The sequence below is a fragment of the Aegilops tauschii genome, chromosome 2 (assembly GCF_002575655.3).
Source record: "Aegilops tauschii subsp. strangulata cultivar AL8/78 chromosome 2, Aet v6.0, whole genome shotgun sequence".
Classification (NCBI taxonomy): Eukaryota; Viridiplantae; Streptophyta; class Magnoliopsida; order Poales; family Poaceae; genus Aegilops; species Aegilops tauschii.
Window position 1 is genome coordinate 590,000,412 of NC_053036.3, and position 14,937 is coordinate 590,015,348.

Here is a 14,937-nt window from a genome sequence, read left to right on the forward strand (position 1 = left end):
TTCACCTCGATTCTCTTGGAGATCTATTCGATGTAACTCTTTTTTGCGGTGTGTTTGTCGAGATCCGATGAATTGTGGGTTCATGATCAAGATTATCTATGAACAATATTTGAATCTCCTCTGAATTTTTTACGTATGATTTGATATCTTTGCAAGTCTCTTCGAATTATCAGTTTGGTTTGGCCTACTAGATTGATCTTTCTTACAATGGGAGAAGTGCTTAGCTTTGGGTTCAATCATGCGGTGCTCGATCCCAGTGACAGAAGGGGAAACGACACGTATTGTATTGTTGCCATCGAGGATAAAAAAATGGGGTTTATATCATATTGCTTGAGTTTATCCCTCTACATCATGTCATCTTGCCTAATGCGTTACTCTGTTCTTATGAACTTAATACTCTAGATGCATGCTGGATAGAGGTCGATGTGTGGAGTAATAGTACTAGATGCAGAACGTTTCGGTCTACTTGTCGTGGACATGATGCCTATATACATGATCATGCCTAGATATTCTGATAACTATGCACTTTTCTATCAATTGCTCGACAGTAATTTGTTCACCCACCGTAATACTTATGCTATCTTGAGAGAAGCCACTAGTGAAACCTATGGCCCCCGGGTCTATTCTCCATCATATAAGTTTCCAATCTATTTTACTTTGCAATCTTTACTTTCAATCTTTATCATAAAAATACCAAAAATATTTATCTTATCATCTCTATCAGATCTCACTTTTGCAAGTGGTCGTGAAGGGATTGACAACCCCTTTATCGCGTTGGTTGCAAGGTTCTTATTTTTTGTGTAGGTATGAGGCGACTTGCGTGTAGTCTCCTACTGGATTGATACCTTGGTTCTCAAAAACTGAGGAAAATACTTACGCTACTTTGCTGCATCACCCTTTCCTCTTCAAGGGAGAAACCAACGTAAGCTCAAGAGGTAGCAGGGTGATGTAGCGTCGTTTCGTTCTGCTACCGAAAATGTGAGTTTTCAAAAAGAAAATTGTGCTAAGAACATCATTTTGTTCACTGCCGAGCAGATGCTCCTTCGTGTTGATTTGAATTGCCCACGGAGTAATGCACAAAACGCCTTTTTTTCTTCGACAAAGGGTGAATTTCATTGACTCAAAATGAAGCATCAAGAAGATACAAAACACGATGAGCCCACACCTGGTCTACATAGCTAAGATGCACACAACCAACACCAACACACGCAAACACGTCGGCAACTAGCAAAGTCATAAGACCAAAGCTATGCGTAAGAGAGAAAAGAAAAAAGTCTCAAAGCAATCAAATCCACGATCGTCAAAACTACAACAATGACCATATCTGCACCAAATATGTCATGACACCACATGGACGACGAGGTCTTCAACAGCAACGCCTTCAAGAAGGGAGCGACGCTCAAGCAACGCCGACACCCGATGCAGCCACTAAGGCCACAATCTGGATTTTCACCCTGAAGAATCAGTCTGAAGCTTATCCGAGCAATGTCTTCAACAAGGTAACGATGTAAAAAAACATCGTCATTGCCAGGTATAACCAACTCCAGTTGAACCTAGGCTTTCACCCCTGAGCTCTCGACTGGGTGCTCGAGTAGCACCACCATCGAAGTCACACATGTATTGTCGCCACCACTTTTCCGTGATCCCAGCAGTTTTGCGATGTGTTGCCGCTGCACAACCTTCCCTCTGCATCAAAACGTCGTCCCTAGTTTTGCATCTCACCGCCGAATCTCGAGAGATGAACGCTCTATTAGACCTTCGGATGACCACCGCCTCGTGGAGCCGTAGGAGGTCGCTGCACCACAGTCTTCAGTCACCACAAAACGCTGGTTTAAAAAAAGAAAAGAGTAAACTTTATTTAAACAATATATATGTGACAGAGTGACATGCTGAATCACATTTTATTTAATATGCTACTCTCTCCGTCCCAAAATAAGTGTCTCAACTTTGTACTAACTCCGGTACAAATTTCTACTAAGCTCAAAACACTTATTTTGGGACCGAGGTAGTACTTTGAGTTACATTGATCTAAACCCTATTTTAGCATTAAGGTGTTTTTTTACACTTCAGGTGTTTACATTTGAGGTGTTTTTGGTCATTTCGAGGGGAAGGAAGTTTCGTACAGCTTTTGTTGTTTTTTGCAGAGGAGGAAATTTCCTAGCTATGGATCCAGTCGTTGCTTGAACTCGTCAGCCGCCTACCTTCTATCCACCGGGGCCGCCGCGCGAACCCGTCACCACACAGCAGCCATGGCCTCCCAGCCGCCGCCGCCGCCATCCGCTCCCACCGCGATAACCGCTCTCGGCGTCGATCTTCTCCGCGAGATCTTCCTCCGCCTGCCCTCCCTACCGAGCCTCGTCCGTGCCGCCTTCGCCTGCCGGACCTTCCTCCGCGCCGTCCGCTCGTCCCCGGCCTTCCGCCGCAGCTTCCGCGCGCTCCACGCGCCGCCGCTCCTCGTGCTCTTCCTCGACCCCAACTACGAGGTGGTCCCGGCCTCCCCCTGCCCTGGCGCCGCTCCGACCCGGACCTCGTCGCCGCCGATTTCTTCAACACCCGGGTCCCGCGCCACGGCGACCCCCACGCCCCCGGTTGGGAGATCAGTTCCAAGTCTCCTAGCGGCGACGGCTACTTGTGTCTCGTCAGCTGGAGCGCCGCCGCCGAGCGGAGCCGGGCTGCCGCCTACAACCCGCGGATCTCCACATCTATCGGCCCGGGTTATGCTACATCGACATCGACCTTGAGTTCTACACTATACCCTCCGCATATCGTCAGGGGCCGTCCCGTGTGGTGTGTATCCGTCACCACCGCCGATGGCGGGAGCGCGTCGCCGTCTTCTCATCGGACACCATGGAGTGGCGAATTCTCCCAACTAGTACGCTGCTGGGGCTGCGTGAATCTCTCTCGGCCGAGATTGGCACGATGATGCATGGGCTCATCTGGTGGCAAAACTGGATGTATGACCAAATTGTGGTGCTCGACACGTCCACTTTTCAGTTCTCTCTAATCGATGTGCCGAAGCAATTGGAGACGGAGTGGGATGAATCAACGTATAAGCTTGGAGAGACCAAGGATGAGAAGCTGTGCATCGTAGATATAAAGGACAACACACTTGTTTCTTGGTTCCTGGCATCCGATGATGACATTGCCTTCAGCAGGTGGATGATGTACAAGGAGTTCCCATTGAACCCAATTGTTAAGGAGTTCACCGGGTTCTTGATGGAGGAAGAGGGTTGTAATGCCAGGGTGGAGCTTGTGGAGGTCATCGATGGCTTTGTATACCTGTCTATTTTCTATGTCAAGGACACACAGTCTCGTGAGTTGTACCTATCATTATGCCTGGAAACATCAGAAATGAGCGAGCTCTTTCATGATGCATATCGTGATAATGTGGAGGTCCATCCTTATGTCATGGCATGGCCTCCCTCTTTGTTGCCAAGCAAGGTAAGCCCACGCTTATGTGTGAAGTATTCTTCTGTTTTTTTTGTACATTGTGTGCATTTAATTTACTTGAGCGTTGGGCATTGTTGCGAAAAGCTTCTGACCAGTTCTTAGCTTAGGTTTAGACACACTAACATGCCTGATTTGCATTAATCGTAGTTCGAGAATTCAATTGCAGATTGTTCATTAGTACGAGGATGCAATTTTATAAAATTTTAGCATGAGCTTTTGTGCCAGTTACATGATAGCACAAGCATATTTTATGGTGCTGCTGTACTGCATATGTTTAAGATTGGATTTTTTGTCCACTAAAAAGCCCTCTACACATACTTTTCTGGTGAACAATATCACATTTCACCTTCACTGCCTGTGTAAAAGCCTAACTAAATTGGTGCTGTAATCTTGGAAAATACAGTCTTGCACAATTTCTGTGGACAAATACTTGAATTCTTATGCATACTAAAGTCCCTCTTTGTCACAGGAGGATTCAGAAACTGAAGTTACTGGAGACAGGGTTGCAGATGATGGTCCCGTGGGCACAGAAGAAGCTTCCTCTATCCTTGTCACTGCACTGCACTCACTCAGCCAAGCTCTGATGGATGGCAGTGACAGTAACAAAGAATTACTGGTGGAGTTAGATGACTTCTTGCTTGACAGTACTAATGAAACAGCGGTGGAGTTAGCTGCCTTTTTGCGTCCTACTGAGGATGACAAGGACTCTCTTATGAGCAAAATCATTACTTTGGATGCACAATTAATGACCGCAAGAGACCGTATCTTGAGGATAAGTGTGTGACTCTGAGATGGACACACCAAGTACAGAAAGAGAAACCTGATGATGAATTGATGATAAGCTTACAGGGGGCAGATGTCAAGAGCTTGCTGCCACTTCTTTGCCAGTTGAAGTATTGTAAGTGATCATGTGTGTATGTGTTTAATCTGATGATACAAGCTTTTGTTGAAATGCCTTGGTGCTTCAGTTTTTTGGATGATGTGAAGAGAGTGTATGTGTGTGTATTGTATACTAGTTTCATATACTAGGTTTGATGATGTTTGCAACCACTCTCCATCAATATGACTAGTTTCTCGTACTCTGCTTCTTTTGGGTCCAAAGTCTTGAGGCTTGGCCAAGCTCTTGCTTCGGAATGTGCTTGTTCTTGAAAGATTGCATGTAGTGTTCGCGAAGGAAATCAAGCCTGAGCGAAAGAATATACTGGAGGCAGAGATGGGAAAATGGGGAGTGGCCAATTCAGAAAATATCTTCGTCTAGAGATATTCTCTAGTTAATTACAGCCGGAGCAGATTAGATTGACGTCTCTCTTTTTCCAGCCAAAAAAATTATGCTAACAATCAGTTGACAGATTGTCACCAATAAACTTTGCTGTACTAATATGAAAAAATAAGAGTTAGATGGGATAATTTACTCTAAGCCGTCCAAAATTTTAGTCAAAATTTGTTCATCCAATGGTTGTGCCACCACCATACCCTATCACTTATGCATTTATAGCCTTTTTTCTGTACTTAATGTCACTAAATTTCTTAACTTTTCTGTATAGATAACAACATGTCATACTTGATTGTCTTGCGTGCGTGCAATATGCATGTGTTTGGTTATACACTTTTCTCGAAAAGGGTGTATAATTTTAACATGATTTGTACTTGCTCATCAAACTCATAATTTTAACATGTATATATTACTATCTTTGTGCTCATCATTTCATCAATAATATTTGAGTAAGAAAACAAAAATATAAGAAAATTTGCTTTCCAAATGGGTAAAGATTCCAAATGTGTCCAGAACTGATTTCATTTTGATTTTTGAATTATGTTAGTCGAACGTGATTCACATGTACTCGATTATAGTCTCGCCAAAAGAACTTCTTCATCCTATTTGGTGGTGGCGAGAGGGCGATAACAAAGGCTACGACGCAGCAGCCCCAAAAACTGCACAATATCGATTAACTGCTGATCAAAGTTGAATAATATATAGCCGATCCAAAGACATCTTATATACTCTCAAAACAATATAGTGATAGATATTCATATAGAGAAGTCCCCACTGCCAGCCATTTTCATGGGAGCTGGAAATTCCTAAATATTGAGTGTGGAGGAGAGTGCTAAAGATGCAGATAGAAAATCCCCTATGGAACAGTTTACACGCTAGCCGGTGCAGTTTAGTCATTAGTCATTGCTACTTGGGCGATTTTGTTCATATAAGCATGAGATTGATTCCCATTAATGCAGGTTTGGAACCCCTAGAATGTTTCTCACCGTTCATAATGCGAAGAACAGAAGTCTTGTGTCAAATGAAGTACAGTAGTATGTACCTTTTGTAGTATATGTAGTCTCCATGACTTGAGAGAATGCCCTGACTGTTAAATTGTTGTGTTTAAAAAGGTGATCAAGACTCCCAAGTTATGAGCATCGTACTCTGTTTCCCTTTGGTCCGCTGGGCGCTGGCTGTAGTGACGGCAGGACGCGAGCTGAATATTGTATCGATAGTTTGCTAGCAGCAAGCACTGAAGCTGTCAGGCAGAGCATCTCTACTATGGCAAAGGGGAAAAAAACTGCAATAAAATGCTCACTCCCTCTGTTTCCAATAATAAGTTTATTTTTAGTTTTTTTGTATGTCAAACTATTTGATATTTAATCAAATTTATACAGCAATTTACCAAAATCTCTGACCGCGGTTAATTCTTGTGAAATCAGAAATTGTTTTCTTATACTTGCATAATGGGACAGAGGGAGTATCTCTAATTCCAAGATAAACATCAAGAGAAATTTCCTTCAAAACATCATTGGATGATAACACTATGTCAAAACAACACACCCTCTCTTCCGTCTCCAGCTAGTCTAACAACAAACACATAAATAAAATACATAGTTTCCTCTCTCCTGAAAGATGGTATAGACCTTTCTGAGTTCCTTCCTCCAAACATCAATGGCAACTTCCTTGCCTTGAACGGATGAACATACCCGCACTTTTTTGTTCCCTTTTCATAGAATGGTAAGGACCCCGTCCAACCCCTTCCTCCAAAGTTTAGCAAAGGCCAACGCCCTACCATCACGCATGTATCTTTGTGCTACCTTCAGAGATGGAATAAATGAGTTATTCCCCACCACTGGATCTATGATCATACGCTCAAGAGAGGTTGTGCTCCGAAGAAGATGGTGTGCTAGCTCAAGCTGACAATTCAAACCGTAAAACCCCGTCATTCGGATGGTCTTGAGATGATTGTGCGGAGGCAGCGGGGAGGGTTCCGCACTCGGTTCCCAGATGTGGGTTGCTGAGGCAAAACAGCACATCTGCATAAAAATGTGTCAAATAAATTACTGTAGATTTTTAATTTTTGTTTAGAACAAACAAATTGTGTTACTGCCGTTCTATTTTACTTGACGTCTTCGACTATTCAGTCTTTAGGACGCTCCTTTCACTGTTAGTTTTCCACCACTTCACAGTAGGTAGTTTTTAATCTTAGTAGCGGTCAAACTTTAGAATTTCTGACTACACACTAAGAAGTCTAAGTAAACCTTTGTTATCTCGACTAAATTAGCCCAAGATCAAATACTTACATGAATTACCAAGTCTTCCAAAAGAGGGGCCTACTCCAAAAGGTAAGCCAGGCGAAGAACTCCACCAGGAGCTTCTGGCCACCCACCAATATTGATCTCTAAGGTCAAATGTCTCAGGTTGGTGAGCCTGCTAGGGTTTTTGACAAACCCCTGAACCTGCAAGACAACAAACATGGCAAATGTGAAACAAGCAATGACCTCTTCATAGCATGAAGAACTGAAGCAAAATCATGAGGGCACGTTCTTCCAGTGTTCAATGAACAAACCTTGGTGTTCATCTGAAAATATATGGAGAGAGACTGGACGTGCGAAAGGGCATTGACTACATCATTGCAGACGTAATTGAAACAGTCCGAGGCCGAGAACAGCTGATCGTTGCCTCAGAAATCTTCAGAGGTCCATGAAGCATGATAGGTACCATCAGATCAGCGAAGACAAGTGTGGTGAGGTTTGGAGCACGTATATCCAACTTCTGCAGGCTACAGATCTTCACGCACAGATATTGCAACCGGCTTAGTTCCTGCCCTATGCTTAGCCCAACCATCCTGCATTTGGTGATGCTTAGCCACTCAAGAACAGCACATTCAGGAAACAAACACTGGAGTTCTCCTGTAATGGTCACCATATGCAGAGAGAGCTTCTTAAGGTTTGAAAATCCGTGGAGATCGGCAGGCGGTGTTAAATAGACAAATCCTAGACAGAGAGACCTGACACAAGAGCCACTGGAGCCACTGAAAAGATGCAGTGGGAAACTGTACATATCATCTCTCTTGTTACTGCCTTTCAGTCCTGGAGACAGATCCATGACAACATGCTTCGTTTTCGATGTGGCAGAAAATTTGATCCATCTATCAATGTGAGATGTGTGCCTTTTGCGAAGCGCAAACTTAACCACAAACTTGTTCAGGTTAGTGGACCTTAACTGCCGGAGGATGCTATTGATACCCCTAATAAACCGTGTCCGTAAGGGTGGTTTTCGACAGCCTACCACGGCATTGCTTCCGCGCATCGTGGCTCTGGTGAATACTAACTTTGGGTAGCATTTCCAGAGGCGCCTCCACCTCCTAGATAGTATGCTCATCCGCACAGCCTCTTTCAATGTCAATCTCGACAGTATGATACGCAGAACATCCTGCAGGCGGAACAAAGACAACTCAGTGAATCACTGGATATCCTCAGCATGTTCCAGCCACAAAGAATATGCATGTATTTTGTCTCAGTTCCCCTCACAAAGGAAGAAGAGAATGAATGTGCTGCTACCAATAACAAGGTTCAAGTCATGAATTTACTTACGTGGGGTAAATGGTGAAGCTGAAGACCCTTGAATTTTGTCATCTTACAAGTGTTCTTCACACAGTCTTTAGTCTTTGGTCCCTTCCGAGGCGCTCTTTTTGACAAACAGATTCCTGTAAATATAAAACATTTATCGTATCTTTTAACTGACAATGGAAAATACAGGGGTAATTATCTGGACAATTAATTGTACTATGAACTTCAATTTTACCTAGATTTTTGTGCAAAGTGTATTCTTAATTATGAAGTTATCACTTTTTACAAGAAAAAAAGTACTGCACATGTTAATCTGACCTAGATATCATCTTTGTATTTCCCAGCTATTTTCATCACATTATTCCTGCCCAGGAGCGGTAAAGTTTAGCTCTCAATAACAAAGAAATGACTTGCTGGCAAGTGTGGCAGCTAGTGGTTGCATTGCTCTCCTTAACCGCTATATTTATTTGACCTATTACTACTGCTGGAGCAACCACGTAGATACAACAATATTATGTGTATGCTAGTATGAATGCAATATTTGTAGGAGGACATAGAACGCAATGATAAAGGAAGAAACTTTAATCTGAGAATGAATCATGCTGTATTAACAGAAATTGGCAAGATAGACAAAAAATGCAGAGGAATTCAGTATTCAGTTCCTATTTGTATTTGATTCTAAGTAGTCAGACTTTGTAAATCCCAAATTATGGTCACATAGGAGTAGTTACACTTACACTACATACCAATGGATTTATTTATGTATTATTAAGATTGGTTTTCCAGTTGTCGGGGGAAATAGAAAGATAATAGCAGGAGCCAACTATGAATTTTGTAGTGAGCAAAGTGCACAATAGGTCCTTGAACTATTTCAAGGTGTCACGTAGGACCTCAAACTATGAAAGTCCTCGTCCAGGTCCTCGAAGTACAACAAGTGTGTCATGTTAGGCAAAATATAGGACCTCGGACTACTTTAGTGTTGAACTGATTTTGGATTTGGATGGCACACTTATTGCACTTTGAGGCCTGGATGATGGTTTTATAGTCACAGGACCTACTTGGACGGCATCGAAGAAAACGGATCTGATGATGGCGAGAGGGTTGTGTGCAAACCTTACCTGGGTGCCTTGTCAAGCCCTCCCTATGATGCTCCCTATGTGCAGCGAGAAGATCTGTTTTGGCCGACGGGGAAGACGCCGGTGGAGCCGAGCCGAGGTCGACCGCTCGCGGAGGCTCAGCCCACCTAATTTTACATCAATCCAATTCTAGATCGATCGTGATGAATGTTGTCACGGAGAGATTTGCTTTGCTAGGAATCCGGTGGCCACTTGGATCGGAAAGGAAACCGAATTCGAATTGTTTCGAACGGAAGCCATCCTTGATCTTTAACTTCCACCCCAAACCAAATCAGCGATCTCTTCCTACCCAGTGGCCGGGATCGACCGATATGGCCTATCCACGCAAGAAGAAATCGCCGCCGTCGTCGGGGCGCCGATCGGACCGCATCAGCGGCCTCACCGACGACGTGCTGGGCCACATCCTCTCCTTCCTCCCCACCAAGGAGGCGGCCCGCGCGGCGGTGCTGTCCCGCCGGTGGCGCCACGTTTTCGGCAGCGTCCACACCATCTCGTTCGAGGAGACAGAGGGCGAGAGGGAACAAGACTGGTTCACCTACTACGTGCAGGCGCCGGAGAGGAAGAGCTGCAGCGACGTGCTCCTGGACGGCCTCGGCGCGCGCGGCGCTCCTCTGCCGCCGCCGATGCCCCGGCCACGCCGTGCCGCTGCGCAGCCTCCGCTTCGCCTTGGACCACTGGCATCGGTGGGACAAGGTCGCCGTCGACCAGTGGCTCGCCTACGTGATGATGCCGCCGCTTAGGAACCACCCGGGGCTCCACCTCGACCTGCGCTTCCACATCCGCTCTATTTGCACTGGCAGCTACCTACAATGAGGCCGGCAGGTACTCCGACGAGGAGGAGGAGGAGGAGAAGAGGAATGGCTCCTGGTACTATATCCTCCCACGTAGGCTCTTGTCCTACGCCGCCATCCGGACCCTGTGCCTCAGCTACTGCCGGCTCAAGCTACCGGAGGTGGTTCGTATCGACCTGCCACTCCTTGAGACATTGCGCCTGACGGGCCTCCGTGACTCCGGCAGAAGCATCCAGCGGCTGATCTCGAGCTGCCCCCGCCTCGCCGACGTGACGCTTGAAGCCCTGTGCAAGCTCAAAAGGGTCTCCCTGCTCGACAAACCCTCCGAAGGGTGGCCCTCCGGTGCTGCCACAACCTGAGGTCCGTTCACATGGACGCGTCGGCGGGGCTGGGATCCCTGGATGGAATACATAGGCCAAGCACCCGCGGAGTCCCTCCTGACCCTGCACGGCTCACCGACGATCATCCATTCGTGCACCATCGAGTTGTGCAGACCCGTCGATGACCCTGCGGAGTTCACCGGGTTCACGCGGTTCCTTGAGGAAATCTTTGACACCAAGCACCTGCATCTGCACAACCAGAGCCTACGGAACGGGTTCTTCGCCACCGGGTTCCCGTTGTTCTCCTGCCTAACATGGCTCACGCTGCAAGCTTGCATCCGCAGCCGACGGTGCGTCTTTGCGGTTGGCGGGATCCTGGAGCAGACCCCGAGCCTAGAGGTCCTGTCTCTGGTCATGAACGAATCGCGAGAGTCGACGGAGACACAGAGGCACTGTTCGAGCCGAATGCGGAAGGTTCCGAACGAGATCACGATCCCTCGTAAATTGAGCTTCTCCATCCCGTGTATGCGGCATCGACTGAGGGAGATTAGAATGGAAGATTACGATGGCAGCAGGCCACATAGGAAGCTCGCCAAGTGCTTGCTTCGCAACGCGCTGGTTCTTGAGAAGTTGCACGTCGTGTTTGCAGTGGGGGTGAGACTTGAGTCTGAAGAGAAACTGAAGGTTCAGATGGGAAGATGGGAGGCGAAGCGACCAATCCAGAAAAGATTTTCATTTAACTATAACTACTATAGTTAGTACATCTGTTATAACTACTATAGTCAGTACATCATTGCATCAATGCGATACACACAACCATTTTTTATTAAGATTGATGCAAATCATCAACAAGAGGAACTTTAAAGCGCAACTGCTCTTTACGTAAATTTCCTAAACTAATCTATCCTGCCCCCTTGAATTCAACTGGGTGGTTTTTTTGTTGGTTTGGTTAGTACTATGTCATACTAGTTTGCTTGAAAACTGCTTGGTTTAAGTGTCGAACTATGTTGAAAGCTGCTTGATTTGGTTTAAACCTGTGTTTATATGTTGTCTATTTGTGTATCTTTGCTTTTTTTCGCATGCCTAGTGTGTTGTTAACCTCACCACCTCGACGAGGAGGTTACTAGACAAGTAGACAACATGCGTTGAATCTAACCAAACGACATGGCATGTGTTTCTATCAAAACAAGCGGGCAACCAAATAACCTGCCTTTCGTTTCGCCCCACGCAGGCGAGAGGGTATGCAGGCAACTAAACCGCATGCAGATGTTGGGTTTTTGCCTGTTTTCGCTCAGCCAAGCTCAACTGAGACACAGATGCAATGCATGCAAGAGTAGATACGGCAAGTCGGCAACCAAACACGCCCTCTGCGAGTTCATGCTAACAACCTGTTGTCTTAGGTTCAAAGTAAAGTATCTGGAAAGATGACCTCGTCTACCAAAAATGCTACACCTGCTCTTTACATAAATTTCCTAAACTAATCTCTCCAGGCCCCTTGAATTTAACTGGGTGGGGCCCCTTCAATGATTTCATCCAACCAAAATGCCCCATAAGCCCTTACGTTAACCACATAGTATTCCTTACGTAGGTGTAGAATTAAACCCTGTCTACTACTCCATCCACTCCATCGACGCCGTGTGCTACGATAGGTTGGCATGGCGGAACAGACTGCACAATCATTAGCGGTGCAAGAAGAGCGGTGGATCGACAGAGTTCTTGGATCCTCATCTGTACGGACTATGGAGAATGGAGTTGATGGTGTAGCCAATGCTCGAGGCTCATGCAGTGGGGGCGGCAATTAATTTAACCATGAAACAGGTTCCACGCTCAAGGTGATCTTACGCATCATCAAAGCTCGAAAAGGTACCCCTTCTTGACAAACCCATCAACTCTGCTCTATTGCCGCATCGTGAAGTATATATCACATCGACACCTCGAGTGGTTGAGATCCCTAGAATACACAATTTAAGAACCCGTGGAGTCCCTCCTGTCTTTACACAGCTCAACGGTTGTTATAACTTTGTGCACCATTGAGCTCTATGAGGCTCTCAACAAGGAGGGGTTAGAGAGAAGATTGTTTGCCAGGGGAATCCCTCTATTCTCCAGCCTGCCGTGGCATATGATGCAAGGCTATGCCACTAATGTCATGGTGGGTAGGATCTTCAAGCGATTTTCGAGCCTAGAGGTTTTGTCACTGATCATGAAGGAGTTGCAAGAGTAAGAATCAACAAGGGGTCACAATATGTACACGAGATACCATGGTTACAAACGAGATCACGGTCAATTACAACCCGAGCTTCTCCATCCAGTGCTTGCAACATTGAGTTAGGGGGATCAACATGGAAAATTATGACTATAGTGGGCGAAAAAAGATGATGAGCAAACTCTTGCTTTGCAATGCACTAGTTCGTGCGAGGTTGCACAACATAAATGTTCACAAAGGAGAGGTTGAGGTGTAGACAGAAGTGAAAACTGAGGTACAAATGGTGAGATAGGGAACCTTGGCGTTGTTGTAGGGTTGTTTCTCTCCTAGAATCCAAAGATGACTTATGGCAAGACCCTGATGAAGCGTCTGCGCTCTAGTTTCCCCAAAGTGATGATAGTGTAATCTCACAAGGAATTGAAGGGTGAGCAGGGTGTGAGCACGATGGTGTGGTTGAAGTTTTTCTAGGTGCAGATAGTATGCTACACTGTGACGCCCCCGATTTGACCATACACTAATCATGCACGCAAATGTGTACGATCAAGATCAGGGACTCACGGAAAGATATCACAACACAACTCTAAAACATAAATAAGCCATACAAGCATCATAATACAAGCCAGGGGCCTCGAGGGCTCGAATACAAGTGCTCGATCATAGACGAGTCAGCGGAAGCAACAATATCTGAGTACAGACATAAGTTAAACAAGTTTGCCTTAAGAAGGCTAGCACAAAAGTAGCAACGATCGAAAAGGCAAAGCCTCCTGCCTGGGACCTCCTAACTACTCCTCGAAGACGAACTCCATGTAGCAGCATCCTCGGGATCTCTAGCTTCTGGACTCCAGCATCTGGTTGCGACAAACAGGTACGGGAAGGGGAAAAGAGGGAGAAAAGCAACCGTGAGTACTCATCCAAAGTACTCGCAAGCAAGGAGCTACACTACATATGCATGGATATATGTGTAAAGGGGCATATCAATGGACTGAACTGCAGAATGCCAGAATAAGAGGGGGATAGCTAATCCTGTAGAAGACTACGCTTCTGGCAGCCTCCATCTTACAGCGTGTAGAAGATAGTAGATTGAAGTCCTCCAAGTAGCATCGCATAGCATAATCCTACCCGGCGATCCCCTCCTCGTCGCCCTGTTAGAGAGCGATCACCAGGTTGTATCTGGCACTTGGAAGGGTGTGTTTTATTAAGTATCCGGTTCTAGTTGTCATAAGGTCAAGGTACAACTCCGGGTCGTCCTTTTACCGAGGGACACGGCTATTCGAATAGATAAACTTCCCTACAGGGGTGCACCACATAACCCAACACGCTCGATCCCATTTGGCCGGACACACTTTTCTGGGTCATGCCCGGCCTCGTAAGATCAACACGTCGCAGCCCCACCTAGGCTCAACAGAGAGGTCAGCACGCCGGTCTAACCCTATGCGCGCAGGGGTCTGGGCCCATCGCCCTATGCACACCTGCACGTTGCGTACGCGGCCGGAAGCAGACCTAGCCCCCTTAATACAAGCGCGAGCTTACGGTCCAATGCGGCGCGCGCCACTCAGTTGCTGACGTCAAAAGAGCTTCGGCTGATACCACGACGTCGGGATACCCATAACTACTCCCACGTAGATGGTTAGTGCGTATAGACCAAATGGCCAGACTCAGATCAAATACCAAGATCTTGTTAAGCGTGTTAAGTAACCGCGAACGCCGACCAGGGCCAGGCCCACCTCTCTCCTAGGCGGTCTCAACCTGCCCTGTCGCTCCGCCATAAAGTAACAGTCGGGGGCCGTCAGGAACCCAGGCCCACCTCTACCGGGGTGGAGCCACCTGTCCTTTCAGCCCCCTCATCAGAATCACTTGCGGGTACTCCTCGAGCCGACCCGACTTTAGTCACCACATGTGTCATGTATATAATGTATATAGTATATACCCGTGATCACCTCCCGAAGTGATCACGGCCCAGTAGCATAGCATGGCAGACGGACAAGAGTGTAGAGCCACTGATGGAACACTAGCATCCTATACTAAGCATGTAGGATTGCAGGTAAAGGTATCAACAGTAGTAGTAAGGATAGGCTATGCATCAGGATAGGATATCGGAAAGCAGTAACATGCTACACTACTCTAATGCAAGCAGTATAGAGAAGAATAGGCGATATCTGGTGATCAAGGGGGGGGCTTGCCTGGTTGCTCTGGCAAGTAGGAGGGGT

At 46.2% G+C, this 14,937-nt stretch overlaps 1 protein-coding gene and 1 pseudogene across 1 annotated transcript; both read left to right on the forward strand.

The window, feature by feature from the left end:
- The first annotated feature begins 2,159 nt into the window (after positions 1 to 2,159).
- LOC109737126 (uncharacterized) lies at positions 2,160 to 4,529 on the forward strand. Its single transcript, XM_020296340.4, has 2 exons — positions 2,160 to 3,441; positions 3,920 to 4,529. The coding sequence occupies exons 1-2, from the start codon at positions 2,848 to 2,850 to the stop codon at positions 4,232 to 4,234; spliced, it is 909 nt and encodes a 302-aa protein (XP_020151929.1). The 5' UTR covers positions 2,160 to 2,847; the 3' UTR covers positions 4,235 to 4,529.
- Positions 4,530 to 9,727: 5,198 nt separating this feature from the next.
- Positions 9,728 to 11,286, forward strand: LOC109737127 (uncharacterized; annotated as a pseudogene).
- The last annotated feature ends 3,651 nt before the right edge of the window (positions 11,287 to 14,937 follow it).